This window comes from Schistocerca nitens, chromosome 4, assembly GCF_023898315.1.
Source record: "Schistocerca nitens isolate TAMUIC-IGC-003100 chromosome 4, iqSchNite1.1, whole genome shotgun sequence".
In the NCBI taxonomy this organism is placed as follows: Eukaryota; Metazoa; Arthropoda; class Insecta; order Orthoptera; family Acrididae; genus Schistocerca; species Schistocerca nitens.
The window spans coordinates 334,210,055-334,237,945 of NC_064617.1; the positions used below are offsets into that span (position 1 = coordinate 334,210,055).

The window sequence follows — 27,891 nt, forward strand, 5'->3', positions numbered from 1 at the left end:
AAATAGAAACGGTAGAATTATTTCAAATGCCCCACTCTAATATTCGGCCACCCTGTTGCGTCAAGTGTTCTTTTGAATTTTTGATAAAATAAGCACAGGAAGGACACAACGAGATGAAGAAAGTACATTAAAAATATGTTTCACTTACGACATAAACATCACCTCCGATGTTGTGCGGGATAGCCAATAGTTGCTGAACAGTTCAAAGAAAACTTGAGTCTCATTACAAATAGGAACCCCACTCATACAATTATAGTCAGTGATGACTTCAATCTATCCTCGATATGCTGGAAACATTATACGTTTCAAGCCGGCAGCAGGCATAAAGCGTCATCCGAATTTGTACTGAATGCTTTCTCTGAAAATTATTTTGAATAATTAGTTCATGAGCCCACTCGAAGCTTAAATGGTTGCGAAAGCATACTTGACCTCCTGACAACAAATAATCCTGGACAAATTGGAAGTATCGTGACGAATACAGGGATTAGCGACCACAAGGCAGTTGCTGCTAGGCTGAATAACGTAACACCTACAACCATCAAAAAGAAACGCAAATCATATCTATTTTAAAAAAGGTGATAAAAATGTTCTTAACGTCTTTTTAAGAGACAGTCTTCACTCCTTCCGATCTGATCATGTAAACGTAGAAAAAATGTGGAATGATTTCAGAGAGATAGTATCGACAGCAATTGAGAGATGTATACCGCTACCACATAAAGTAATAAATGGTGGTACTGATCCCCCATGGTACACAAAACGTGTCAGATCGCTATTGCAGATGCAACGAAAAAAGCATGCCAAATTTAAAAGACCGCAAAATCCCCAAGATTGGAAATTTTTTGCAGAAGTTCGAAATATATTGCTTCAATGCGAGATGCTTTTAATAATTTCCACAACGAAACTCCGTCTCGGAATCTGGCAGAAAATCCAAAGAGATTCTGGTCATACATAAAGCACACCAGTGGCAAGACGCAATCAATACCTTTAATGCGCGATAACAACGTTGAAGTCACTGATGACAGTGCCACTAAAGCAGAATTATTAAACACGGTTTTCCGAAACTCCTGCACGAAAGAAGACGAAGTAAATATTCCTGAATTCCAATCAAGAACAACTGCGAAGGTGAGAAACATAGAAGTGTAGCAAAGCACCTTAAATCACTTAATAAAGGCAAGGCCTCCGGTCCAGACTCTACACCAGTCAGGTTCGTTTCAGAGTAAGCTCATACAATAGCTCCATATTTAGCAATTATATACAACCGCTCGCTCACAGAAATATCCGTACCTAAAGACTGGAAAATTGCTTAAGTCACACCAATATCTAAAAAGAGAAGTAGGAGTAATCCGCTGAAGTAGAGGCCCATACCACTAACGTCTATTTGCAGTAGGGTTTTGGAACATATACTGTGTTCGAACATTATGAACTACCTCGAAGAAAACAATTTATTGACACATAATCAGCACGGATTCAGTAAATATTTTTAGATTTCCAGAAGCCTTTTGACACCGTTCCTCACAAGCGCCTTCTAATCAAACTGCATGCCTAAGGAATATCGCCTCAGTTGTGCGACTGGATTCGCGATTTCCTGTCAGAAAGGTGATAATTCGTAGTAATAGACGGAAAGTCATCGAGTAAAACAGAAGTAATATCCGGCGTTCTCCAAGGAAGTGTTTTAGGCTCTCTATCGTTCCTGATCTATATTAACGACGTAGGAGACAACCTGAGTAGCTGTCTTAGATTGTTTGCAAATGATGCTCTCATTTAACATCCTGTAAAGTCAACAGACGACCAAAACGAATTGCAAAATGATCTAGGTAAGATATCTGTATGGTGCGAAAAGTGGCAATTGACCCTGAATAAAGAAAAGTGTGAAGTTATTCACATGAGTACTAAAAGAAATCCGCTAAATTTCGATTACGCGCTAAGACACACAACTCTGAAGGCTCTGAATTCGTGCCGGCCGAAGTGGCCGTGCGGTTAAAGGCGCTGCAGTCTGGAACCGCGAGACCGCTACGGTCGCAGGTTCGAATCCTGCCTCGGGCATGGATGTTTGTGATGTCCTTAGGTTAGTTAGGTTTAACTAGTTCTAAGTTCTAGGGGACTAATGACCTCAGCAGTTGAGTCCCATAGTGCTCAGAACCATTTGAACCATTTATTTGCTCTGAATTCAACTAAATACTTAGGGATTACAATTAAAAATAACCTAAATTGGAACGATCACATAGATAATGTTGTGGGTAGAGCAAACCAAAGACTGCGTGTCACTGGAAGAACGCTTAGAATGTCCAACATATCTACTACAGTGCTTACACTACACTTGTCTGCCCTATTCTGGAGTATTGCTGTGCGGCGTGGGCTCCGTATCAGGTGGGGCTAATGGATGACATCGAAAAAGTTCAAAGAAGGGCATCTCGGTTTGTATTATCGCGAAACAGGGGAGATAGTGCAATAGATATATACGTGAATTGGAATGGCGATCATTAAAATAAAGGCGTTTTTCGTTGCAATGGGATCTTCTTATGACATTTCAATCACCTGTTTTCTCCTCCGATTCCGAAAACATTCTGTTGGCACCCACACACATAGGTAGAAATGATCATCACGATAAAATAAGAGAAATCAAGGCTCCCACAGAAAAAGGCTCGTTTTTCCCGCGTGCCGTCCGAGAGTGGAACGGTAGAGAGACAGCTTGAAGGTGGTTCATTGAACCCTCTGCCAGGCAATTTATCGCGAATAGCAGAGTAATCATGTAGATGTAGATGAGATACAGCTACAGGCAGGTCCCGATCACCGCATGGCGCTCACGGAGTGTTGCATAGGGCGTATCCGTTTCAGGGGTTTAACTAGGCCTGGAAAGGTGTAGAGAAAAAAAGAACCATTGTGCCTTCTAGCACTTCAGACTGGCATGTACGAAGCATCGACTGACGGATTCAGACATTGCTAATGCAGCTGGCCATTGCTATCCTTGCAAGATGGATAGCATTAAAATATTTCATGTAATGCCACAGGCGAAGTGGCGATCTGTGCGCCTGCAATGAATGTCCTGCATGAAATACACAGAGATCTTTTCGATAGTTGGTAGTTTTCTGAAAAAATATTGCAGTATATCAGATGTTATGAAGTGGTGAGGAAAGATAGGTGCAATAAATCGTGTTGCAGTAATTGCACACCACACTTCCGTATCCACATCGTTTAGAGACTCATTACTGTAACTGATGACTATTTGTAGAACTTCAGCGACGATTGCTCTGTGAGTCGAGGTACCTCCCTAAATGCAGCCATGCCTCATCACAGAAAAACGCATTTTATCCTCGACTACATCAGGTGCGCTACTGCCAAAGAGTGCGTCCTGAGGCAATCGGGGTCCGCTTTCTCTGGCTCCCGGGTGGCACGTGGAACCCCTGTATACAGGGTGTTACAAAAAGGTACGGCCAAACTTTCAGGAAACATTCCTCACACACAAAGAAAGAAAATATGTTATGTGCACATGCGTCCGGAAACGCTTACTTTCCATGTTAGAGCTCATTTTATTATTTCTCTTAAAATCACATTAATCATGGAATGGAAACACACAGCAACAGAATGTACCAGCGTGACTTCACACTTTGTTACAGGAAATGTTCAAAATGTCCTCAGTTAGCGAGGATACATCCATGCACCCTCGGTCGCATGGAATCCCTGATGCGCTGATGCAACCCTGGAGAATGGCGTATTGTATCACAGCCGTCCACAATACGAGCACGAAGAGTCTCTACATTTGGTACCGGGGTTGCGTAGACAAGAGCTTTCAAATGCCCCCATAAATGAAAGTCAAGAGGGTTGAGGTCAGGAGAGCGTGGAGACCATGGAATTGGTCCGCCTCTACCAATCCCTCGATCACCGAATCTGTTGCTGAGAAGCGTACGAACACTTCGACTCAAATGTGCAGGAGCTCCATCGTACATGAACCACATGTTGTGTCGTACTTGTAAAGGCACATGTTCTAGCAGCACAGGTAGAGTATCCCGTATGAAATCATGATAACGTGCTCCATTGAGCGTAGGTGGAAGAACATGGGGCCCAATCAAGACATCACCCACAATGCCTGCCCAAACGTTCACAGAAAATCTGCGTTGATGACGTGATTGCACAATTGCGTGCGGATTTTCGTCAGCCCACACATGTTGATTGTGAAAATTTACAATTTGATCACGTGGGAATGAAGCCTCATCCGTAAAGATAACATTTGCACTGAAATGAGGATTGACACATTGTTGGATGAACCATTCGCAGAAGTGTACACGTGGAGGCCAATTAGCTGCTGATAGTGCCTGCACACGCTGTACATGGTACGGAAACAACTGATTCTCCCGTAGCACTCTCCATACAGTGACGTGGTCAACGTTACCTTGTACAGCAGCAACTTCTCTGAAGCTGACATTAGGGTTATCGTCAACTGCACGAAGAATTGCCTCGTCCATTGCAGGTTTCCTCGTCGTTCTAGGTCTTCCCCAGTCGCGAGTCATAGGCTGGAATGTTCCGTGCTCCCTAAGACGCCGATCAATTGCTTCGAACGTCTTCCTGTCGGTACACCTTCGTTCTGGAAATCTGTCTCGATACAAACGTACCGCGCCACGGCTATTGCCCCGTACTAATCCACACATCAAATGGGCATCTGCCAACTCCGCATTTGTAAACATTGCACTGACTGCAAAACCACGTTCGTGATGAACACTAGCCTGTTGATGCTACGTACTGATGTTCTTGATGCTAGTACTGTAGAACAATGAGTCGCATGTCAACACGAGCACCGAAGTCAACATTACCTTCCTTCAATTGGGCCAACTGGCGGTGAATCGAGGAAGTACAGTACATACTGACGAAACTCTAATGAGCTCTAACATGGAAATTAAGCGTTTCCGGACACATGTCCACATAACATCTTTTCTTTATTTGTGTGCGAGGAATGTTTCCTGAAAGTTTGGCCGTACCTTTTTGTAACACCCTGTATAATGTCATTTACTCAGAATTCCAAACACACAACTACAGATGAAATTTCCCTTCTCTTCGTTCAAATGGCGCCAAATCACCCCGTTTTAATATTGGACCACGCAGGAAACGAGAGAAAAATGTAATCAAATGAAACTACAGTATATGTCACGAGAGATCATTCTAAGTGTCAAACATGTATGATGTATACATACAGAGTGAAGCGACGAATGAAAATTTGTACCAAGGTTGGGATTCAAATCGGGGCTTCCTGCTCACTGGGCAGACGGGCTGACTATTACGTTACCCAGGGACAGTGGCTTTGCACAACTGCGCAGACAGCACGGTTCCTCCTCAGTCTGTATTGCAATACACGCCTCAGCCCATTTGGCATAATGGAAATTCGGACTGAGGAGGGAGGCGTGCTGTGTTTGTAGTTGTGTAAAGCCACTGTCCCTGGGTAACGTAATAGCCAGCCCATCTGTTTGTTAGCAGGAGACCCGGATTCGAACCCCGGCATTGGCACAAATTTTCGTTTGTTTCTTCACTCTGCATATACACATCACAGATGCCTGAGAGTTAAAATGGTATTTGGAACCATCTAGTCTCGCACCGTTGCCTGGGTTTCAGGTATGATCTCTCATTTCGTTTGATGCTGAGATGCTATTCGATACAGTTAGAGAGCTTCTGCAATGCTGTTCGAGTTTATGGGAGCACAAAGTGGGTTGAGGCTTGGGAATTTAGATTGAGGAAGGAATTGTGCTGGGAAAGTCCCTAATGTTGTGCAAAGCCATTGTGATGTAGTGGTTAGCGCATCTGCCTAGAGAGCGGGAGGCCCAGGTTCGAATCTCAGCCTTGGTATGAATTTTCACTTGTCGCTTCTGTCTGCATATACACACGTAAGAAATGTTATGTAAGCCCTAACGTGAGTGCATGTAATCTTCCTGCTGAAATTGGGAAGAATGGGAACTTGGTGAAATCTGAGATAAACTGTAGTCAGAGATCCAACATGTCAGTAGCAAGTAGGGTTTTGTGGACAAGTGATATAGCGATCGACTGGAAGCTGAAAGGTTGCAGGATAGAATTCCGGTCGGACCGCATAGTATTTCACCTCTCAGTGCTGTGATGATTAGCCACAAACGACGTGTGGTTCGGATATTACGGTAAACTATAGGGCCCCTTTTTCCCCAGTAGGATTACTGTGGTGGGTTGGGGACAAACAAGTCCGTCGAAGTACCGTGCAATCGAAAGATTGTAGCAAGCCATTGAGCCACACGAAATTACTACTGGTACAAAGAAAAAAATACAGTCCAGTATCAGGAATACCAACTGTAAGGTGAAAGAGAGCGCCAATAACCTCGTTCTTGATTGCCATAAATTAGTGAATACACATGCCCGCATGGGAGTACTTGGGCTCGGCAAGTTCTACACTGTAACAATCTCGAATGATTGGAATGTATAAGGTTTCCACATGAACCCTTACTGATTTCCAAATGCAATTATAAAAAAAAGCTGTGACACATAGATACTTAGGGTTTGTATAATGTAAACTAGCTCAAAAAATGTTGTACAAAAAATTCATAAACTTCTATATGGGCGCGTTTTGTAACCTGTAAAATGTCTACACGATCTGCTACCTCAATCCATGTGCACACAAGCATATCTGGAATCATGAAGGCTACTGCATCCTGTGTGGATCGCCCAGATCATGAACAGGTAACGTACACACACAATGTCTTATACAGAATTCCACACGAAGAAACCTGCTGTCTCACCATGGAACATATTCAGTGTTAAAAAGCTTTCTAGTTCCCTCTTGCCAACACAGACAATACAAAAATGGATTTTTCTTTCAAGACGGTTGTTTTGTCATTAGTACTGAAAACTGGTGCCTGTTTTCCTTGTAAGCACCGTTTTAATTCATTAATTTTTCCAAATCTATCTACCAGAAAGCTAGTTTGAACAGCCAAGTCCCATCGCTAAAGGTATTTTAATTTAAAAGGAGTGGGATTCGTAAAAGTTTGTAATTCAGCTCTGAGTTCGAATAGTCTTGTTAAGATCTGCCCCCGTTATGTCTGCTCCCATAATCTTCACGCAATGTTGAAAACTATCGGCACTGAAGAGGGCGTGATTTAACACAATTGATTATTGTTATTGCTACATCAAGAACAAATTGTGGGTTTGGCAGCATCTTCTTTACCGTTAGTGCTTGTCTGTGCAGGATACAGTGGCTGGAACTATAGTTTGGCGCTTTTTAATAACACCGCTCCTACCGTTTTAGCAGTCATTGCCTTGGCCTTTTCTGTACAAATATCGATACGATCATTCCATTCAAGGTGACTGGTTTTAAAAAAAAAAAATGTTAATCGTGTTGGAAGTTTCTTTTCTGGTGGTGTTAATTGACAACAATGTGCACATAAGCAAATCTTCTTCGCTTGAATGTTTTATGTGGATATCGTACAATTACGAGGGGCGTTCAGTAACTAATACAGCGCATTTTTTTTAAAGAAGGTTGGTTTTTTTCAAGATTACACTACGCCATATTATTCCCCATTCTTTTGGCTACAACACCCTATTTTGCAGCATATCTCTGCTCAACGCGACGGTCTTACGCCATCGTACTGGGAGGGCCTTTATGGTCGCATGGTACTACTCTATTGGTCGACACTGGAGCCAAGTCTCCCCGCATCCAAGAAGTGTTTCTTTCATTCGGCCAAACAAATGGAAGTCGGAAGGTGCGAGATCCAGGTTGTAGAGTGGATGAGGAAGAACAGTCCTCTCAGATGCGCAGACTTTCGTTGTCATGGAGAAGGAAAAGTTTTTTTGTATTTTTGTGGGGACGAACAAGCTGAAGACGTTCCTTCAATTTCCTTAGGTATCACAATACACTTCAGAGTTAATTGTTGTACCATGAAATAGGATCTCAAACAGAATAACACCTCCAGAGAACCAAAGACCATCGCCATGACTTTACAGGCTGAGGATGCAGCTTTGAATGGCGCCACTCCATGGACTGCCGTTTTGTTTTCGTTTCGAAGTGATGAACCCATGTTTCACCGTCTGTGACGATGTTCGACAAAAAGTTGTCACGATCAGCTTTCGTATCATGCAGGTAATTCTGCACAGATGGTCCTTTGTTGTCCTTTTTTTTCTGTTAGGCGGCGAGTAGCTCAGCAGGCATACACCTTTGAGTAAGCCGGCTGGTGGACGAGTATGTTCATCACTACCAACAGAGTCGTCCAGTTGTGCAGCGAGGTGTTTGTGATCCGTCGATCACCTCGAATAAGAGTGCCTGCACGTTCCAACACTGCAGGAGCCACAGCTGTGTGCGACCGGCTGGCACGGGGGAGACTGGTTTACACGACCTTGTTGCGATGGTGACAAACGCCTCGCTCAACGACTCTTCATGCTTTTGTTCACTGCCAGGTCCCCGTAGTCTTTCTGCAAGCGCTTATGAAGATCTGCTATGCTCTGGTTTTCCGCCAAAAGAAATTGAGAGCTGTCTGCTTGGAACGTACGTCTGCAACAGAAGCCATTATGAAAGCTACGTATAGCGCTGCCACCTATCGGAACTTCATTAAACTATAGGGACTGTAGCAGGAACATTCCACAGTGTCCCACAACAAACTACGCATTTTTTCAGCCAAAATTGATCGAGAAAAGTATGTATTGTATTAATTATTGAACATCCCTTGTATCAGCAAGATGGCCAGTCTGAAACATCAGCTGACTCATTCATTTGGAAGCTGATTGTTGTGCTGAAGGCAACCAAGTAGTTCTTGTGTGATACAGCCTGCGAGGCAGTTAATTCGACGCAAAGCAGTGGTCTGAAAGCTGCGCTGAAGAAAGTTGCTTTCCAGATTATGCAGCGAACATGTGTTATGTCTGCCAAGATGGTTTTATTAAATTGTCAGCGTTAGCATGCGCTTCGCCCACTTTAGAATCAACAAGTCCGAGACTGATGCAAGATTCGTCACACTTTCTTTTCGCCGTGCCGAATCTGACTGCGTGTTGATAATAGCAAACTCGAGTAAGAACTGTACCCTGTGCTGCATGGTGCGAATCTATAGGCTACACTAAAAACGGAGCTTCCGTGAATTATGTGAGGCGCTTAGTGGGCGAGGAAGTCGAGCCGATTCGGACCCCGTCTGATAGAATGGGATTGTCAGAATCAGTAAATAATGCCCTTGAATATCTGAAACTAGCCTTTACAAATAGCTTCAGGTACATGAATATGTCAGTTCACCAAAAGAAATAACGTCCATAATAAAATCTTTAAAAACAAAGCATTCTAGTGGGTACGATGAAATATCAACAAAGTTAATTAAGGCATGTTCTTGTGAGTTTAGTACAATTCTAAGTTACTTGTGTAACCAGTCAATTATAGCTGGGACATTTCCTGACTGGCTAAAATATGCAGATGTTAAGCCCCTATTCAAGAAAGGGGATAAAAAGATACCATCAAACTACAGACTGATATCACTTTTGCCAGCATTCTCAAAAATTTTAGAAAAAGTAAGGCAACTTCTCAACCATCTGACCACAAATAACATATTATCAAGAACACTGTTTGGATTTCTGAAGGGTTCTGATATCGAGAAGGCTATTACACCTACAGTGAAAATGCACTTAATTCATTAAATAACAAATTACAAGCAGCGGGTATTTTCTGTGATTTGTCAAAGGCATTTGATTGTATGAACCACAACATCCTTTTAAATAAATTGGAATTCTATGGTGTCACGGGCAGTGAGTGCTGCAAAGTGGTTCAAGTCATACCTCGCTAACAGGAAACAAAGTGTGTCAGTGCAAGGGACTAGGGAATTAAGTCATCCGTCATCATCAGAATGGGAAGAAATAAATGTGGTGTCCCACAAGGATCCATCTTAGGGCCATTGCTTTTTCTTGTGTAAATTAATGACCTCTCATCAGTTACACTGCCAGAAGCAGCGTTCGTTTTGTTTGCAGATGACACAAGTATTGCAATAAATAGTATGTTGAGTGTAGTTCTAGAAAGATCTGCTAATGATATTTTCATGGATATTAATAAATGGTTTAAAGTCAACTCACTGACATTAAACTTCGAAAAGACTCACTATATGCAATTCAGAACCTGTAAGAGGTTTCCACCCAGCATATGCATAAAGTATGAAGAAGAGCAGATAGAAGAGGTTGACGGTCTTAAATTCCTGGGATTACAACTTGATAATAAATTCAGTTGGGAGGAGCACACCACAGTAGAGCAGAAACGCCTTAACAAATCTGTATTTGCAATTCGAGCGTTAGCTGACACAGGCGACATAAAAATGAAATAGCTTGCATACTTTGCCTACTTTCATTTCATAGTGTCATATGGTATAATATTTTGGGGTAACTCTTCAAGTCAAACAAAAGTTTTCGGAGTCTCAAAGCGTGCAATACGTATTATTTGTGGAGTAAATTCACGGACGTCCTGTAGAAAACTCTTCAAAGAACTGGGTATACTAACTACTGCCTCTCAATATATTTACTCCTTAATGAAATTTGTCCTGAAGAATATATCTCTTTTTCCAACAAACAGCTCAGTTCATACATACAATACCAGGAACAAAAACGATCTGCACAAGGACTTAAAAGCACTTAGTTCAAAAAGGGGCCCACTACTAAGGAACACTCATCTTCAATAACTTGCCAGCAAACATAAAGAATTTAGTTACAAATAAAGATCAGTTTAAAAGGAGCCTGAAAGACTTACTAGTGGCCAACCCATTCTACTCCATTGACGAATTTTTTAATAGAAACAAATGATGTATTGTATATATTCATACTAGTAGTATTGTTATTTCAGCTTAAAAAAATTGACATGTTCCACATCCACGAGGATCTCCTCAGCACGGATCTACGGAACGAAAAACTAATCTAATCTAATCTAAACATGGGGGAAAGGAATGGCTCGGCAAATGTAACGTAAATTCTTTCCTCAAGAAACAGTGTGAAATTGCGAAAAAAACTCGGTTAAACTGAGTAACACGTGTTACTCCGTTAAAATATGGCCAAATCCTACACAGTAATATTTATCACGGTTATGCGAGCGCCACGAACTAGCACAGTAGCCCTCAGCCGCCAACGACCAGCCAAACGTACGACTCGACGAACGCCGCGGCTTACGACACGGGTGGCAGCGACGCGCGAACAGATCCCCACTTGTGTTTAGCCCCTAAATGGTTCGTTACTCGACGGCTCATTCAACGCTGTCACTCTTTCGGAATGAGTTAGCATGCTTGTTTTGTTCCATACGTGAAAAGACACGTCTACAAGACGAAGAAGTGCTGCCAGGATGAAGTGACGAAGTTATGGAAAGCAGCGAAGCAGATGTTCTATAGTTCAATTCTTTTATCTTGGCGGTTCGCGCATGCCCGCCCAGAAGCGGGAGATGCTGTGTTGCCAGTTGCACGCGCCAACAGAAGCAGCGCCATAGTATAGTTCGCAAACTTACGTTTAGGGGGGAGCGCGCAGTTTATGAAGTAAAGCCACCAACGGCCGCATTAACCCTTTTGCTGCTGCAGAGACGTGCTCCCCGCATTTCGCGCTGTGCACTATTTTATCATCACTGCACTGTTCGCCTGTGCAGACACATGGTGTTTCTACTGCTTTGACACACTTTATCATTCGATTTCACAAAAACTACTTGGCCTAAAAATTTGATTTTTACACATCTTCTTGACTGATACCTCCCCCCCCCCCTCCTCCCCCTTAAAAGACTTAATTTTGTTTCGATGTTCGTCGCAGTTATTGTGCAGCATTAGATGTAGTAAACCATTGCACGAAATTTTGAAGGGTTTGCAGAGGTAAAAGTCCATAGCGTATACTTTCTGTATGGTCGATTTTAGTTGCCACTAGAAATTTCAAAAAATTACATTCAAATGAATAAAATTCATGAAGTAACACACTTTGATATTGTTTTTAAATAAAGAAAACATTAACCTCCCAAGAAGGTTTGAACTTAGAACCTTCCACTTGGCAGCCAAACACTTTAACCATTACGCTAACACAGCTCATCAGCCAATCTGGCTCCCCGAGGGCTTTAAAAGAACACGCATAATTCCGACAAACACTGTTGGTATGACTATGAATTACTCACGTTTCGTCGAAGGACAATAGGAAATAAACAATTACCGCTGTTCTTTATTGCGAAAAAGCGGTTAGTGAGAATGATACAAACACCTTTCCTTGCTATCGCCTGAATTAGGAGGCTTATTGGTTGTTTGGTTTAATTAATTAATAGAATATGAAGCAATTGGTATAAAGAACGCTTCTTCCAAGCTTTCTATAAAAGAAAGTCTGCTATCAAGACATTGCTTTTGTTCAGTTACTTTATTTATGACTGAAAGTTTCTAAAACTGAGACACTCGTCCGTGCTCAACACTGCAGTCGAGCTCTGGCAACGTCGTTCTCTGTTCATTGGCTGACTGTGTTTTGTGACGTCAGATGCGCAGAATAAACCTAAACACGGCCGCCGTCGTAAATGACGCGCACTTTAGAAAAAGGAAGACTTGGTGCTTCATATTCAGTACGAGATCGAACAGCTCCTCAGAGAAGAGGCGGAGACAAAGGCCTGGACTACCCTGGCATTCCTTAATAAGGTAGGCTAAACACCTTTCTTTCTACCGAGCTTCTGTATGCAAGCGACAGCGGTTTGGAGTGGCTAAATAAGAGCAAGGCTGAAGGAGCAGATGGTTTTGCTGAAAATCACATGGACAGTAGTCACTCTTTAGACCACACGAGTCCCCATGGACTCAATTAGAATGAATATTCCTTTCGGAATTTTGTTATTTCCTTTTATTTGAGTATTTTATTGTTATATTTTCTCACTGTGATTCTAGATTACGTTCTGTCTTAAATACTAGTCTTAACAAGCATTAAATAAAAAGAATTAAGCAAACTGTGGTTTTTAAACAAATCCAACGCAATCAAGCACAGACTGAAGTTTTTACACTGAAAATACGCATTTTGAAAAGTCTCATGTGAGATTAGGGGTGAAGGAGGGTCGAGGCAAATCTCACGACATCTCACCAACGGCGAATGTGGAGTTGAAAAAATTCCAAAACCACCTCATATACTCAACGGACGCTCTCTAAGCCAAATCATTATGACCACTGCCCACTGGAGGCTGGATGCCGCCTGGTAACTTTGCGACACGTGGCGAGCTGTGATCGGACTGCAAATGGGGAAATCAACGGAGATAAGTGACTGTGGGGAGGGACAGATCATTATGTAAGGCCAGTGAACGAGTATCGCGAAGACGGCGAAGCTGGTCGAACGTTCACGTGCTACTTTCGTGAGCATCTACAGAAACAAATAGGACAGTGAAACTACCACTAGGCGCTAAATGGTTGGACGTCCATGACTCTTCACAGAATGTGGGCTTCGGAGGCCTGTCTGCTCTGTCAAGTATAATAGATGGTGATGTGTGGCATCTCTGCCGTAAGAGCATAATGCTGGTGCACGCACAAGTGTTTCAGAGCACACCGTTCATTGTACAGTGTTGAACACGGAGCTTCATAGCAGACCACCCCTAGGTGTTCACATGTTGACCCAACGACGTCGCCAACTGCGACTGCAGTGGGCACTGGACCATCGGCATTCGACCGTCGGCTCTTTGGACGAATCACATTTTTGCCACATTAGATCAATGGTCGTCTCCACGAACGCCATCTTCGAGGTGAACGGCAGCCCGAAACGTGCAGAGCACCACGGACACAGGCTAGTGCCAGCAATATTAACCTATGAGAAACATTCTCCTGTGCTTGCATGTAACTTGTGGTGGTAATCGAGGACACGCTGACAGCTGCGAACCACCTGCATCCCTTCATACTTTATGTCTTCCCCGACACCGATGTCATCTTTCAGCAGCATAATTGTCCCTGCCTCGGAGCCAGAACCGCGCTACATTGGTTTCAGGAATATTACAATGAACTCACGTTGATGTCTCGCCGACCAAATTCGCCTGATGTAAATCCTATGGAACCCATCTGGGTCGCTATCGGGCGCCATCGCCATGTACGCAAATCAGAAGCCCGTTATTTACGCGAATTACGTGACCTGTTCATAAACATCTAATGCCATGTACTGCCATAAATCTACCAACAAACTATCGGATCCCTGATACGCAGAATCAGTGAAGTGTTTCGTTCCAAAGACTGACAAACAAGATATTACCTAAGTGGCCATAATGCTTGGCTCATCAGTGTATAGCCCCGGGCAGTGAAGCATTGATAGCGAAGCGAAGAAATCCTTTAAGAAGTTTTGAGGTGTTTGTGGATGAGAGGGAGATGGAGATAGCATAGTGAAATATTGATGATGTGTGAATGAGATTATGCACAGCGAAAGACAGAAAGAGAGAGAGGGAGGGAGAACGCGCCAAAATGGCTGCTTCGTGCTTGTGTAGTGACGTGTGTTGAGTCGCTACGTGCCTACTTGTACAAACTACATTCTTTTGTTTGTAATTTTTGATCGTAGCATTATTGTAGATTTGTTATACTGCTTCACTGTAGGTAGGGCCTATATTTATAAGAGTTGTTTTTCTCAGTGTGTGACAAGATTTGGTGTGGTTTGTTCTTTAGGTTGATATTATTTTGGCGGATCCCTCGCAGAGGCCTTGTGTAGCCGTAGGGCTGCCCTGAAGTGTCTTATATATGTGGTGAAGGACCTTGTATGTATAGCGTCAGGGTAATGAAACTCTAACAAATGAATGAGTTTGTGGGGTACAGCGAAAGCCTGTGTGTGTGTGTGTGTGTGTGTGTGTGTGTGTGTGTGTGTCGTTGTCATCATTCTGAATCGTCACTCTAAAGAATATGGCAGCAATCGTACTCCCATATTTTTTCTTCATAGAATGTCTGTGGCTCATTTGGGCTCAGACCAGTAGTTTTGCTGATAATAGAAGCTACCTCTGAAATACAGAAAAAAAACAGTTTTCGTCGGATCTTATCAACCTGATAATAAACCTATCTACAAAACAAGCACCGTTGTATGTAACTTACAGAAAATCAAGTGGATTTTCTTTAGTCGCAAACTGATGGCCTGTGGCTCAACGAATATCTTTGGAGTAAGCTGGACTATCTGTTGTGCGCGAAATTATTCATTCAAAAACATGGGAACAGTTATTCAACAGTCATCAAGAAGACTGGCGTATAGTTCCTGTTACAATTTGGGAAATTCAGTGGAAGCCCTTCTCCGATGGCTGAAGCTAACTAGTAGCTACATCTCTTCGGAACGAACAGGTATGGGCGTCTAGAGGCAACTGTACACCTAAGGTCATAACATCTGTACTTAATACCCTATAATAACACGACAGTACTTGTGAAAACATGTTGACTGAGGCCGGAGGTAAATAAAAGTTACACCATGTTTTATACAGTACTTTACACAATCTACAAATGTGCACAGAAACTATGCACAATTGCAATAGCAAGCAGAACTTAGATCTGTTACATAACAGTTTGGGAGATTACTGAATGACGTTAAATCTGTAACATCTTTTCATTGTCTATCTCCATGGCGGTTACAAAACAGACCAGTCATTTTGAAATAAATAGAGCAATAAGTAAACACAACCTGTAATTATATAGGCCACAGTTCGTAATTCATCTGTGGATTCCTTTCGTTTGTCTCCCTCTTTCTCAAATATGGATACGGTGAACAAAGACAGTGAGCTCCCGTACATCATTCTAACTGATAAGACCCTTTTGCCTACTCATCCGCAATTAGCATTAATTTAATGAATAAAGCTCGGTTTACACTAGCAAGTTATTGCAGCAATTTACTTGCGCGGAGGAACCTGCCGCGCGATCTGCGAGTGTAAACATATCGCCAAGTCGACTTGCGACTGTAGCAATTTATTGCGGAAGTGATTTGCTGCACGTTTTCCGCTTCCAGTGTGAACACCACGCAAGAAGTATCTGCAAGTAACTTGCAGCTTTTAGGATTTATTTCTATTTCCTGCAAGTAGGAAGCGCAAGTTATAGTAAGTATGTCGTCTGCATAACACTTACATTTAACATTTTACTTAAAGTGGTGGCTTAATTTTATGCAACCATCTTACGTATTACATGCAAACAAATTTCAGAAATGGAGGAGAAACGGGAATGGATGAAGCAGGATACAGAACATTTTACTGAAACCGTGGAGAGCTAACCCGAAATATGGAACGTGCATAACCGGGACTTTAAGGATAGAGTGAAGAAGATGATCGCATTAAACGGAATCTCGCCGATATTCGACACATCTGTGAAAGAAGTACAGAGAAAGTAGCATAATTTCAAGACACAACCCCTTTGCCACCTGTATCCACTCGCTTGCGGTTTTAGGAGTCTGGAAAAAGAAGATGTGTAATTATTACATGCTCTATTTAATTAGCTTGTCACTTTCTATTTTATGAGCATTAGAAAAAAACATTTTTATAAGCATATCATTCTGTAAAATGCAGTTTATTTCAATAAAAATGTAATTTCATTCTTATGTTTTCACATACCTTCAAATAATTTTCTCTTTTCAAGACGTCAGAAATGGCTCTACATACGTCGGGTACGATTAGAGAAATCGTGCTGACGGGAATGTGAAACAGGTACATTAGGGACTTGTATGAGTCTCCTACAACGAAAAGATTTCAAAATTCAAACTTTTTTTGGTTGTATGTTTCACATAAGTAAATGAAATGCCTATTTTATTCGTAGCTCTCTCCTGTAGCTATAGATCATAGAGTGACTAGCAAACGATCCTTTGCTGAAATAACAGTACGGGAGTTTGTGTCTCGTTTTGATATGACGGTCGCTATTAACATAAACAAATACTCCATATCATTTGAGGACATTCTGCAAAAGTTTTCAAAAGTATCCATGCTCTCGATACCCAGTTCTTGCAAAAGGTTATTATAGGCACCATTTTGCGACCTTCTCATTATCCACTCTCTAACCCAAATACACTCCTGGAAATTGAAATAAGAACACCGTGAATTCATTGTCCCAGGAAGGGGAAACTTTATTGACACATTCCTGGGGTCAGATACATCACATGATCACACTGACAGAACCACAGGCACATAGACACAGGCAACAGAGCATGCACAATGTCGCCACTAGTACAGTGTATATCCACCTTTCGCAGCAATGCAGGCTGCTATTCTCCCATGGAGACGATCGTAGAGATGCTGGATGTAGTCCTGTGGAACGGCTTGCCATGCCATTTCCACCTGGCGCCTCAGTTGGACCAGCGTTCGTGCTGGACGTGCAGACCGCGTGAGACGACGCTTCATCCAGTCCCAAACATGCTCAATGGGGGACAGATCCGGAGATCTTGCTGGCCAGGGTAGTTGACTTACACCTTCTAGAGCACGTTGGGTGGCACGGGATACATGCGGACGTGAATTGTCCTGTTGGAACAGCAATTTCCCTTGCCGGTCTAGGAATGGTAGAACGATGGGTTCGATGACGGTTTGGATGTACCGTGCACTATTCAGTGTCCCCTCGACGATCACCAGTGGTGTACGGCCAGTGTAGGAGATCGCTCCCCACACCATGATGCCGGGTGTTGGCCCTGTGTGCCTCGGTCGTATGCAGTCCTGATTGTGGCGCTCACCTGCACGGTGCCAAACACGCATACGACCATCATTGGCACCAAGGCAGAAGCGACTCTCATCGCTGAAGACGACACGTCTCCATTCGTCCCTCCATTCACGCCTGTCGCGACACCACTGGAGGCGGGCTGCACGATGTTGGGGCGTGAGCGGAAGACGGCCTAACGGTGTGCGGGACCGTAGCCCAGCTTCATGGAGACGGTTGCGAATGGTCCTCGCCGATACCCCAGGAGCAACAGTGTCCCTAATTTGCTGGGAAGTGGCGGTGCGGTCCCCTACGGCACTGCGTAGGATCCTACGGTCTTGGCGTGCATCCGTGCGTCGCTGCGGTCCGGTCCCAGGTCGACGGGCACGTGCACCTTCCGCCGACCACTGGCGACAACATCGATGTACTGTGGAGACCTCACGCCCCACGTGTTGAGCAATTCGGCGGTACGTCCACCCGGCCTCCCGCATGCCCACTATACGCCCTCGCTCAAAGTCCGTCAACTGCACATACGGTTCACGTCCACGCTGTCGCGGCATGCTACCAGTGTTAAAGACTGCGATGGAGCCCCGTATGCCACGGCAAACTGGCTGACACTGACGGCGGCGGTGCACAAATGCTGCGCAGCTAGCGCCATTCGACGGCCAACACCGCGGGTCCTGGTGTGTCCGCTGTGCCGTGCGTGTGATCATTGCTTGTACAGCCCTCTCGCAGTGTCCGGAGCAAGTATGGTGGGTCTGACACACCGGTGTCAATGTGTTCTTTTTTCCATTTCCAGGAGTGTACTTCTCTTTTTCTTTTTCACGTTTTTCATTACAATTACAAGAGCTGCAGCATATCTCACCCGCCTACTTGTGATGTTATACTTCGGCTGACACTCGTAGTGGTACTGAAAGCGTATGTAAACAGTATCAACAAGTTGTTGACGCAAGTTTCTTGCCACAGAACTTGCAGAAGAATCTTGCTTAATTCTTGCGCTGCTGTGTAAACACAGCTGCAAGCGGCTCGCAATAACTTGCAGCAAAAACTTCTGCAAGCGACTTGCTTGTGTAAACCCAGCTTAAAAACTGCAATTCGCAATTGCCTGCAAGCTTAATCGGGGTAAGACAGTATGTGTCTATATTAATATTTGGAAGGAATCATTAATACCAAATCGCATACCTCCGGGGAAAGATAAATAATAATCATTAAAATATATTCATTGTCTTCTGTACACTATAAATATAAACTGTGGTTTTTGTTACCAACCTCCTATACTCAAGTACGTAAATTTGTTTATAATGTTCCTCGTCCCAAACATGGTCATAAATATTAAAGCTGCTTTAAGGAATAGAATAAAAGAACAGCATAAAAAGAACACGAAGAGAAATAAGGAACAGTAAAAATCTCCATTTGTCAACGAGTACCACCATCCAAAACTAAAGCCAACAAATATATGGGTATGGGCTAACCAGTTTCAAAATAAACAAATGTGTGAATTTAGGTAGTATGGGCATTTTAACTATCAATACTATTTAAATGTGAGTGTTTAATTAAAGTTTTCAAGTAAGTGGTAGTAAATACTTCGGAAGGACGAAGGAAATCACATATTCTAGTCTCTCCACAGACTACTCAACAATATCACAGCATAATATTATGTAACAAATGGTTTTTCTTCTGAGTCATTTAAAGAAGTACGAGGTACTTTGCAGTGATTCTTATTGTTCTGTTAGACTAAATTTATCCAATTTGTTCTCTACGTGGGATGTAAGAGACGCTCTCAGAAATGAGAAAAAAGATTCAACACTAGATAGTGTACTCTGACATCTCTGAGTAAAGCACGTCCTTTGTTATGTTTACCTACAACGCGAATGAAGAAAATTACGAGTATCGGTGACTCGTTTACGAATTTCAATTCACATCATTCAGCATTTAGTCTCACCACAATTTAAAAATATAATTTTCCTTTAATTGTTTATTCAACACGTAATGAATCAGATGTGTTTCAAAAAAGTAGAATAACTTTATCCCTGTGACGTAATATCAATAGAATGAACTTACAGTAAGCGTGAATTGCTCCCCAGTGTTCATATTACGTAGTCGAATAGGCCGTGCTCGTTTTGTGAGATTCCCCACGATAAGCTTCTTATCTTCCCACCATGGAGGGTGTGTTAGCTGCCTCCAGGCTGTAGTTGGTACTTGAGGTCCAATATGGGGCAGTGGACCATGTGGTGCATATGGTACAGAGACGTCAATTATTGGATGTATATAGTGCCTAATCTGCAAAACATTCCATTTATCAGTTTTGAAATATGGTATATAATGAATGGTATTAAACTATGGAACACCTCAAAAGAAACCAGCAAATGATTCAACACTTACTGGCCAATCAGAGCAGGGAATGGCATTTAAATGACTCCCACTCATATGCATTAACCATTATATAGGACGCAACATCTTGACCAAAGTAGAAAAAGAAATTCTTTCTGTTATCAAGCTACATCAATGATTATACTCTCTCTCTCTCTCTCTCTCTCTCTCTCCCTCAAAAAACCAATATTATTGTTAAGTAGGAGTCAGTACCGTCTTTTTCCGTGTGGACAACAGTCACAGCTGATAATGAGCGTGATACTTCGAAAGTGACCACAGCACCCACAGTAAATTATCCAGCCTTACACTGAATGATTACCTTTGCGGGACGGTTCTGGAAGCCTTCAGGAAATTAGGAAATGCAACAAACTACGCCCGAAGTTTATGCAGTGTGCTGCCCTCACGTCATTTCATTGCCGGAGCTGTGTCCTAACAGCATAATAGTCCTCCATACTCCGTAATGAATAAAATGTCATTTCACAACGCTCTTCTTCTCATGGCTCTTGAAAGTGCTGCATATTACGCATATCCAGTTAAAAATGTTAATTCAGTCTTGCGACCTTTCAAAACACTCGAGCAGCGACGCTACCATAATTGTTTCTCCCTTCAGTATACTTTTACGGGAGGAAAACATCCTCTCGATGTCTTAAATGGCTCAGGAAATATTTTCTGTGCCATACACTGTATTTGCATAAGAACTTTCCCGTTCTCTTGAATGATCGCATGGCGCGCGCGTGTTTTGTGTGTGTGTGTGTGTGTGTGTGTGTGTGTGTGTGTGTGTGTGTGTATGAAAGAGAGAGAGAGATTGAGAGAGAGAGAGAGTAACATGCCCACGAGTTTGTTGCCGTGCAGTGCAGTACAACCATAATTCTGAACATCTTATGATACCTTGCGAGGTGCCGGGGCTGGCAGTGTAATTAACACTAAATTCTTCTCGATTTTCATATGGAAATGATGCTCTAAGCCCCCCCTTTTCTAACTCCTACTTTTGCTGTTGCACATGGATTAAGAAGAAACGCGAACTGACTGTAATCGACCCAGCAAGTGGAGTAGAAAAGAGTTTGGCACCTGCAATAATTTAATTTGATAGACATTAATTAAATAAAGGAAAGTTTCAGTAACGTAGTTAGAAATGAAAGGGTTGCTCTACCGATTAACAGAATGAAAGCTCTGTCCAAAATAACAATTTGATTTATTATGACTAAACTCAAAATCATAAACAAAACACATGAAACATTTACAATACATCAAATTGAATCAAATTGGATACTCAAATAAATGCTGTGAAGGTGAAGTTGTCCATAAACTAAATTGTGACATTTATGACGAAGTGGTATGTGGAGCCAATTCCTTGCAACTCAAATCTTAAGAGAAACACCCAGCCAACTCAACATTAATTTCTGCTACGGTAGTGATAACTCAGACAATGAACACCCAAGACAGAACAAAGTTAGAAAAGACGAACAGGCGCGCTCTGCTGAGCTCTGATTATCACAGTGCAAATTCCCTAGTCTGCCAGTGCTGTGGACATACATTACCAAGCTGTCTTCTTAACTGCAAGGACACGATCTGGCGTACCGGAAGCGATGGCTGGTTGCTTCGACGTCCCATCGTGGTGATGATAATGTCGCGAGTATAGCCCGAAACAAATTGTCCTGGTCTGGTTGTTCCAGACTAAAGACTTCCTATCAATACAAATGCGCCTCTGAGGGAGACGAAGAAGGCTCGCCACACAATCACTGACGGTACAGTGATTGATTTTAGCAAGTGAAGTCACACAGTAACTCCGATACAGTCAAACAGTCAACTTTAGCCAAAACTGCCCAAGACAGACAACATAGGCCGCTTATATGCAGAACACTCAATTGCCAACTGTACTCAGAAACTTACGTTGAAGTAGAAACTTCAGCAACTTCTTTAAACAGTTACAATCAAATAAAAGTATATTAGACAGCCGACGGAAGGCAGGCTGTCCAGAGCAGCGAGAGCTCAGTGTTGTAACCTACTCCGACCGAAAGGCAAGAGCCGACTCACACCAGAGCACCCGTACAAAACCAAACACAGAACATTCCCGCCCCCACGACAGTGGCCTTGGTTAAACGTTCCAATCAGCAACTCGAAAACCGGTGGAGAATTCCACTCTATTGCCGAAGCACCACCAATGGAGATACTTGGCGCCAATTTCTGCGCCGATTTCGCTACGTCACGGAGCTATGCCCTGAACAAGCCAATCACAGTTACGATTTTGCAGAAAACGCGGGAATTTGCCCGCCAAGACTGCCTGGGGACACAAGTCATTCCCACGCCTCGCTGGTAGCCTGCCAGAAAGTGTTTTCGCTAAGTTTCTGCGAAGTAACGGAATCTCTAGACCAGCCGCTCCTTCAGGCCCCTGCGGGTGTGTCTCCGCCGGTATAATGACAATGTTGGCGTCTGGAAAGCATTCACTCGATTCCCTCACACCCGTCGGCTTAACCCTTTCAAGATCAGCAGAGCCCGCCTGTCACCGGACCACCCGGGTGACGAGAGACGCTGTGTGGGAATGAGGAACAACAAATTCCTCTCGTTCGTTTCCATATTATGAAATTGGCTGATCAATTGAGGGAATCAATGAATGTCACCAGTTTTGCCAGACAGCACAAATTAATTATTTATGACAACGACATCGTATTTTCAAATTTTTGCATAAACACAGGAACAATTTGTTCATGTCGTGCTGTGCAAAAGATTTTGTGTGGGGATCTATTCGTTAGAGAGACATGGTTTGAGAAATCAAAACTTCCTATGAAAAGTATTTTATTACGTTCTTACATTTTCTATTTAAGATCTCCTGGTTGGCTTGCTGCTTATGAGACAGAAATAGGCCGCAAAACTGTTATAGACTGGTATTCATTTTTCCGGGAAGTTTGTTCCGATATTGTTAGGAGACGGGGCAAAACTGGTTGACCGGGGGTTATAGAAATTGACAAATCGCAGTTTGGCAAAAAAATAAATCGTAAGAGAGGGCATGATAATTGTCGGACCATGGGCGTGGGGGAGGGGGGCGGGAAGTTGTTTCGGGGAACCACTCTTCTCCAGACATTATTTTTAAGGTAATAAAGAAAGGGCAGCTTGTACTGTGTTGCAGTTAGTAAAAAGCTATATAGCAGATGGGTCAATCATAATGTCAGATGGGTGGGCTTTTTATAAGGTTCAAATTGGTTCAAATGACTCTGAGCACTATGGGACTTAGCATCTGTGGTCATCAGTCCCCTAGAACTTAGAACTACTTAAACCTTACTAACCTAAGGACATCACACATATCCATGCCCGAGGCAGGATTCGAACCTGCGACCGTAGCGGTCACGCGCTTCCAGACTGAACCGTCTAGAACCGCACGGCCACACCGGCCGGCAGTTATAAGGGATTAGACGAAATTGGGTACAAGGGTACAAGCATTTGGTTGTGAATCATTACCATTAATTTTCGGTAAAAAATCAGGGGCATGTACAAACACAGTTGACGAGTATTTGGGGGCAATAAAAAGTATTATTTGGCGAGGGAAAAAGAGAATTTGAGTACTACATAGTCATTTAAATGGGTATGTCTCGAGGAAGAATGTTCCACAAAATCGATCTTGTTTGAGGTTTTTATGGAGTTTGTGCGGAGGACGTATTTGCAAAGAAAGAGAGTTAATTTTCTTTTTTCGAATGGTGGTGCATTTTTCGTTTTTTTTTTTATTTTAATGTTGGCAATTACTTTTGTTTGGTGAATTTTGTCTCTTGTTTGGTTTTGAAGTATCAGGATTTTTTTAATAGTTCGCAGATAGCCTTAATTTCTTGGACGCCAACCTACTGGGGATATTAATTCACTATTGGTAAGTACTGGTGCATACACTATTACCTTAATTTTAATTTCTATTGTAGTTTTGTCTAACAGTGACTTCCTGAGTCATGGTTCTTGCATTGTGCTGATGTTGGCAATTGTTTGACGTTGGTGTTAGCGAATTTGTAGACAGAAATTTACAACATGTCGAGCAGGAGGTGGAGTGAAAAGAGAGACGCGTCTGTAGGAGTAATTGAAGAAGTTCCGAATTTCCGAGAGAACGGTTACTTCGTGAGTCAATAGAACAGCCTCATGTCACGATAAAGATCTGATTTATCCGGAGGTCTGTCTTGCGATGGAAGGTGACGATTTGGATGTGGGTTGGTAAAGCCAATGAATCTTACAGTGGAAACGGTATCTGTGGTGACACACTGATCAGTGACGTAACCTGAGGTCTAGGTTAGGTTGGAATGCAACATTGTAGTTGTCAGTTGGCGAAGCCAACGAATTTGACAGCGGAAGAAATTTCTATGGTGTCAGACTGATCTGGACCGTAGCGTGAGGTCTAGGTGACGTTGGACCACAACTGTTTGGTTGTGAGTTTGCGAAGCCAACGAAAAGAGGAAGAGGTTTCTGTGGTGACAGGCTGATATGCATCGTAGCCTGAGGTCTATTTTAGGTTATAATTCAACAGTTTTCTCTTTAAAGCCAAGAAAACTACGCTTGGTAAGAGACTCACCTGTAGTGTAACAAGAGATCTGTGTTAAGTGTAATGCGCAAATTTTCTTGAAGTGTCGAAGGAAACGAATGCAAACACTAATGTTCGGTGTCTGGTTGATTTGTATCGTATGGCATTATATATGATGCTCCTCGCAATAACCTACTTGTATTTACGACTTCGCGGAATATTTGAACTATGTAGTTCAATTTATTATCTGCGAATCAATACTATTGTCATTGGCTGACAACATACTAACGTTCGTTGCGATGCTTGTTTGGCTTAGTTCCGAATGTGATTCGATTGACAGGTAATTATTTATTTGGAATATTTCGCTGTTTCCGACTATAATATGAGCTACGGTTATTCAGGAAGCAAATGTGATTTCCGAGAATTATGGGATGCAATATCAACTGTAGCAGACTTCGGAAAAGCAGCTGAGCCTGAAAGTGTACTTCTACTTTACTTTCTTTGTGTGACAGTTTTGACTCTTTCGTTTAGCAGCGTGGTTTATTTTGGTTACATGGGCTGTATTTTGAGAAAATAAATGCGTATTTTTTATTTCGGTAATTTCTAGCGTTTTATTCTTTTTGAACAGATACCGGTATATACAGGGTGGTCCATTGATAGTGACCGGGCCAAATATCTCACGAAATAAGCGTCAAACGAAAAAACTACAAAGAACGAAACTTGTCCAGCTTGAAGGGGAAACCAGATGGCGCTATGGTTGGCCCGCTAGATTGTGCTGCCGTAGGTCAAACGGATACCAACTGCGTTTGTTTTTAAATAGGAACCCCATTTTTATTACATATTCGTGTGGTACGTAAAGAAATATGAATGCTTTAGTCGGACCACTTTTTTCGTTTTGGGATAGATGGCGCTGTAATAGTCACAAACGTATAAGTACGTGGTATCACGTAACATTCCGCCAGTGCAGACGGTATTTGCTTCGTGATACAATACCCATGTTAAAATGTACCGTTTACCAATTGTGGAAAAGGTCGATATCGTGTTGATGTATGACTATTGTGATCAAAATGCCCAACGGGCGTGTGCTATGTGTGCTGCTCGGTATCCTGGATGACATCATTTCTTTGTCCGGACCGTTCCCCGGATAGTTACGTTATTTAAGGAAACAGGATGTTTTCAGCCATATGGGAAACGTCAACCAAGACCTGCAGCAAATGATGATGCCCAAGTAGGTGTTTTAGCTGCTGTCGCGGTTAATCCGCACATCAGTAGCAGACAAACTGCGCAAGAATCGGGAATCTCAAAAATGTCGGTGTTGACAACGCTACATCAACATCGATTGCACTCGTACCATATTTCTAGGCGCCAGGAATTTCATGACGACGACTTTGAACGTCGTGTACAGTTCTGCCGCTAGGCACAAGAGAAATTACGGGACGATGACAGACATTTTGCACGCGTTCTATTTAGCGACGAAGCGTCATTCACCAACAGCGGTAACGTAAACAGGCATAGTATGCACTATTGGGCAATGGAAAATCCACGATGGCTGCGACAAGTGGAACATTAGCGACCTTGGCGCGTTAATGTATGGTGCGGCATTATGAGAGGAAGGATAATTGGCCCCCATTTTATCGATGGCAATCTAAATGGTGCAATGTATGCTGATTTCCTACGTAATGTTCTACCGATGTTACTACAAGATGTTTCACTGCATCACAGAATGGCGATGTACTTCCAACATGATGGATGTCCGGCACATAGCTCGCGCGCGGTTGAAGCGGTATTGAATAGCATATTTCATGACATGTGGATTGGTCGTCCAAGCACCACACCATGGCCCGCACGTTCACCGGATCTGACGTACCCGGATTTCTTTCTGTGGGGAAAGTTGAAGGATATTTGCTATGGTGATCCACCGACAACGCCTGACAACATGCTTCAGCGCATTGTCAGTGCATGTGCGAACATTACAGAAGGCGAACTACTCGCTGTTGAGAGGAATGTCGTTACACGTATTGCCAAATGCATTGAGGTTGACGGACATCATTTTGAACAATGTGGTATTTACAGGTAATCACGCTGTAACAGCATGCTTTCTCAGAAATGATAAGTTCACAAAGGTACATGTATCACATTGGAACAACCGAAATAAAATGTTCAAACGTACCTGCGTTCTGTATTTTAATTTTAAAAACCTACCTGTTACCAACTGTTCGTGTAAAATTGTGAGCCATATGTTTGTGACTATTACAGCACCATCTACCACAAAGCGAAAAAAGTGATCCAACTAAAACATTCATATTTCTTTACGTACTACACGAATATGTAATAAAAAAATGGGGGTTCCTATTTAAAAAAAACGCAGTTGATATCCGGTTGACCTATGGCAGCGCTATCTAGCGGGCCAACCATAGCGCCATCTGGTTTCCCCCTTCAAGCTAGACAAGTTTCGTTCGTTGTAGTTATTTCGTTTGACGCTTATTTCGTGAGATATTTGGCCCGGTCACGATCAATGGAGCACCCTGTATATGAAACAGTGGTTTTAAAAAATTAACAGCGTCGGAAAGCAAACAATATTATTTGAGTTGTGTATTTTCGAATACTTTCCATTTTTACCAGAATCAATTCTTTCCACTTCATATTTTATGTTCCGACGTCCATCATAGCGGTAGAAACTATTTCTTTCACTGCAATATTCGTAATCCGAAATGCTTACTTTGCGACGTTGTTAATTTTTTTTCTTATTCACTGTTTCTGAGTGCTACATTGAAGGAATCCACACTGATATGATGTCATGTTGGACATAATATTTACGACGTTTGTCGCCTGTTTTTTACGTCACTCGCCAAAGCCAACGACTCGTATCGAAGGCTCCTCTTTATCCGTAGTTACTGTTCTGGTTACTGATAATGTCCACTTACCTGCCCTGTTTCCTTTTGAAACCAGTGGGATATATCTTTGCCGGCATTCGCCAAAATCGGCTTAATTATATCACTTCCCTCATACTGTTTGACCAGCGGCGTTAGATCGTAAATTTTTCCCAAGAAAGACACCCATATGTCGTCTGGCGTGTTATGTACGTACACTTCTGAGGGAGTAAAAAAAGGAAGCGATGACGACATGATGCTAACATCAAAAACAAAACTGATTTAACCAACTTCTTCCTGTGCGGGGTTCACAATTCCAAAGAATAAATATTTTAGTATAAATTCATAAATAAATCAAAGATTTACGTTCGTGATATACATGTATCGTGAATATATGCTAACTGCCGTAAATCTGATTTAGAAATACATGTGCCTTTTTGCGGTGAAAAAGTAAGCCAATATTTTCTCATGTCGTTCACAAAGTAGTTATTTTTTATTTTTTTTTTTTTTTGAACGTTCGTTCACTAACTTATAATTCAGATTCGACTTTCATGAAAAAGTTTATCTCTACTGTTTGGTAATTACTGTAGTTCTCAAGGACAAGCTAGCATAAGAACAT

The 27,891-nt window shown here is 42.5% G+C and overlaps 1 protein-coding gene across 1 annotated transcript; it reads right to left on the minus strand.

Annotated features, from left to right (window-relative positions):
- Positions 1-239: 239 nt before the first annotated feature.
- Positions 240-27,527, minus strand: LOC126252291 (cytochrome b5 domain-containing protein 1). Its single transcript, XM_049953172.1, has 3 exons — positions 27,327-27,527; positions 19,605-19,823; positions 240-358 (listed from the first exon to the last, which is right to left on the minus strand). Exons 1-3 carry the CDS (start codon positions 27,525-27,527, stop codon positions 269-271), a joined length of 510 nt encoding a protein of 169 aa, XP_049809129.1. The 3' UTR covers positions 240-268.
- Between the last annotated feature and the right edge of the window lie 364 nt (positions 27,528-27,891).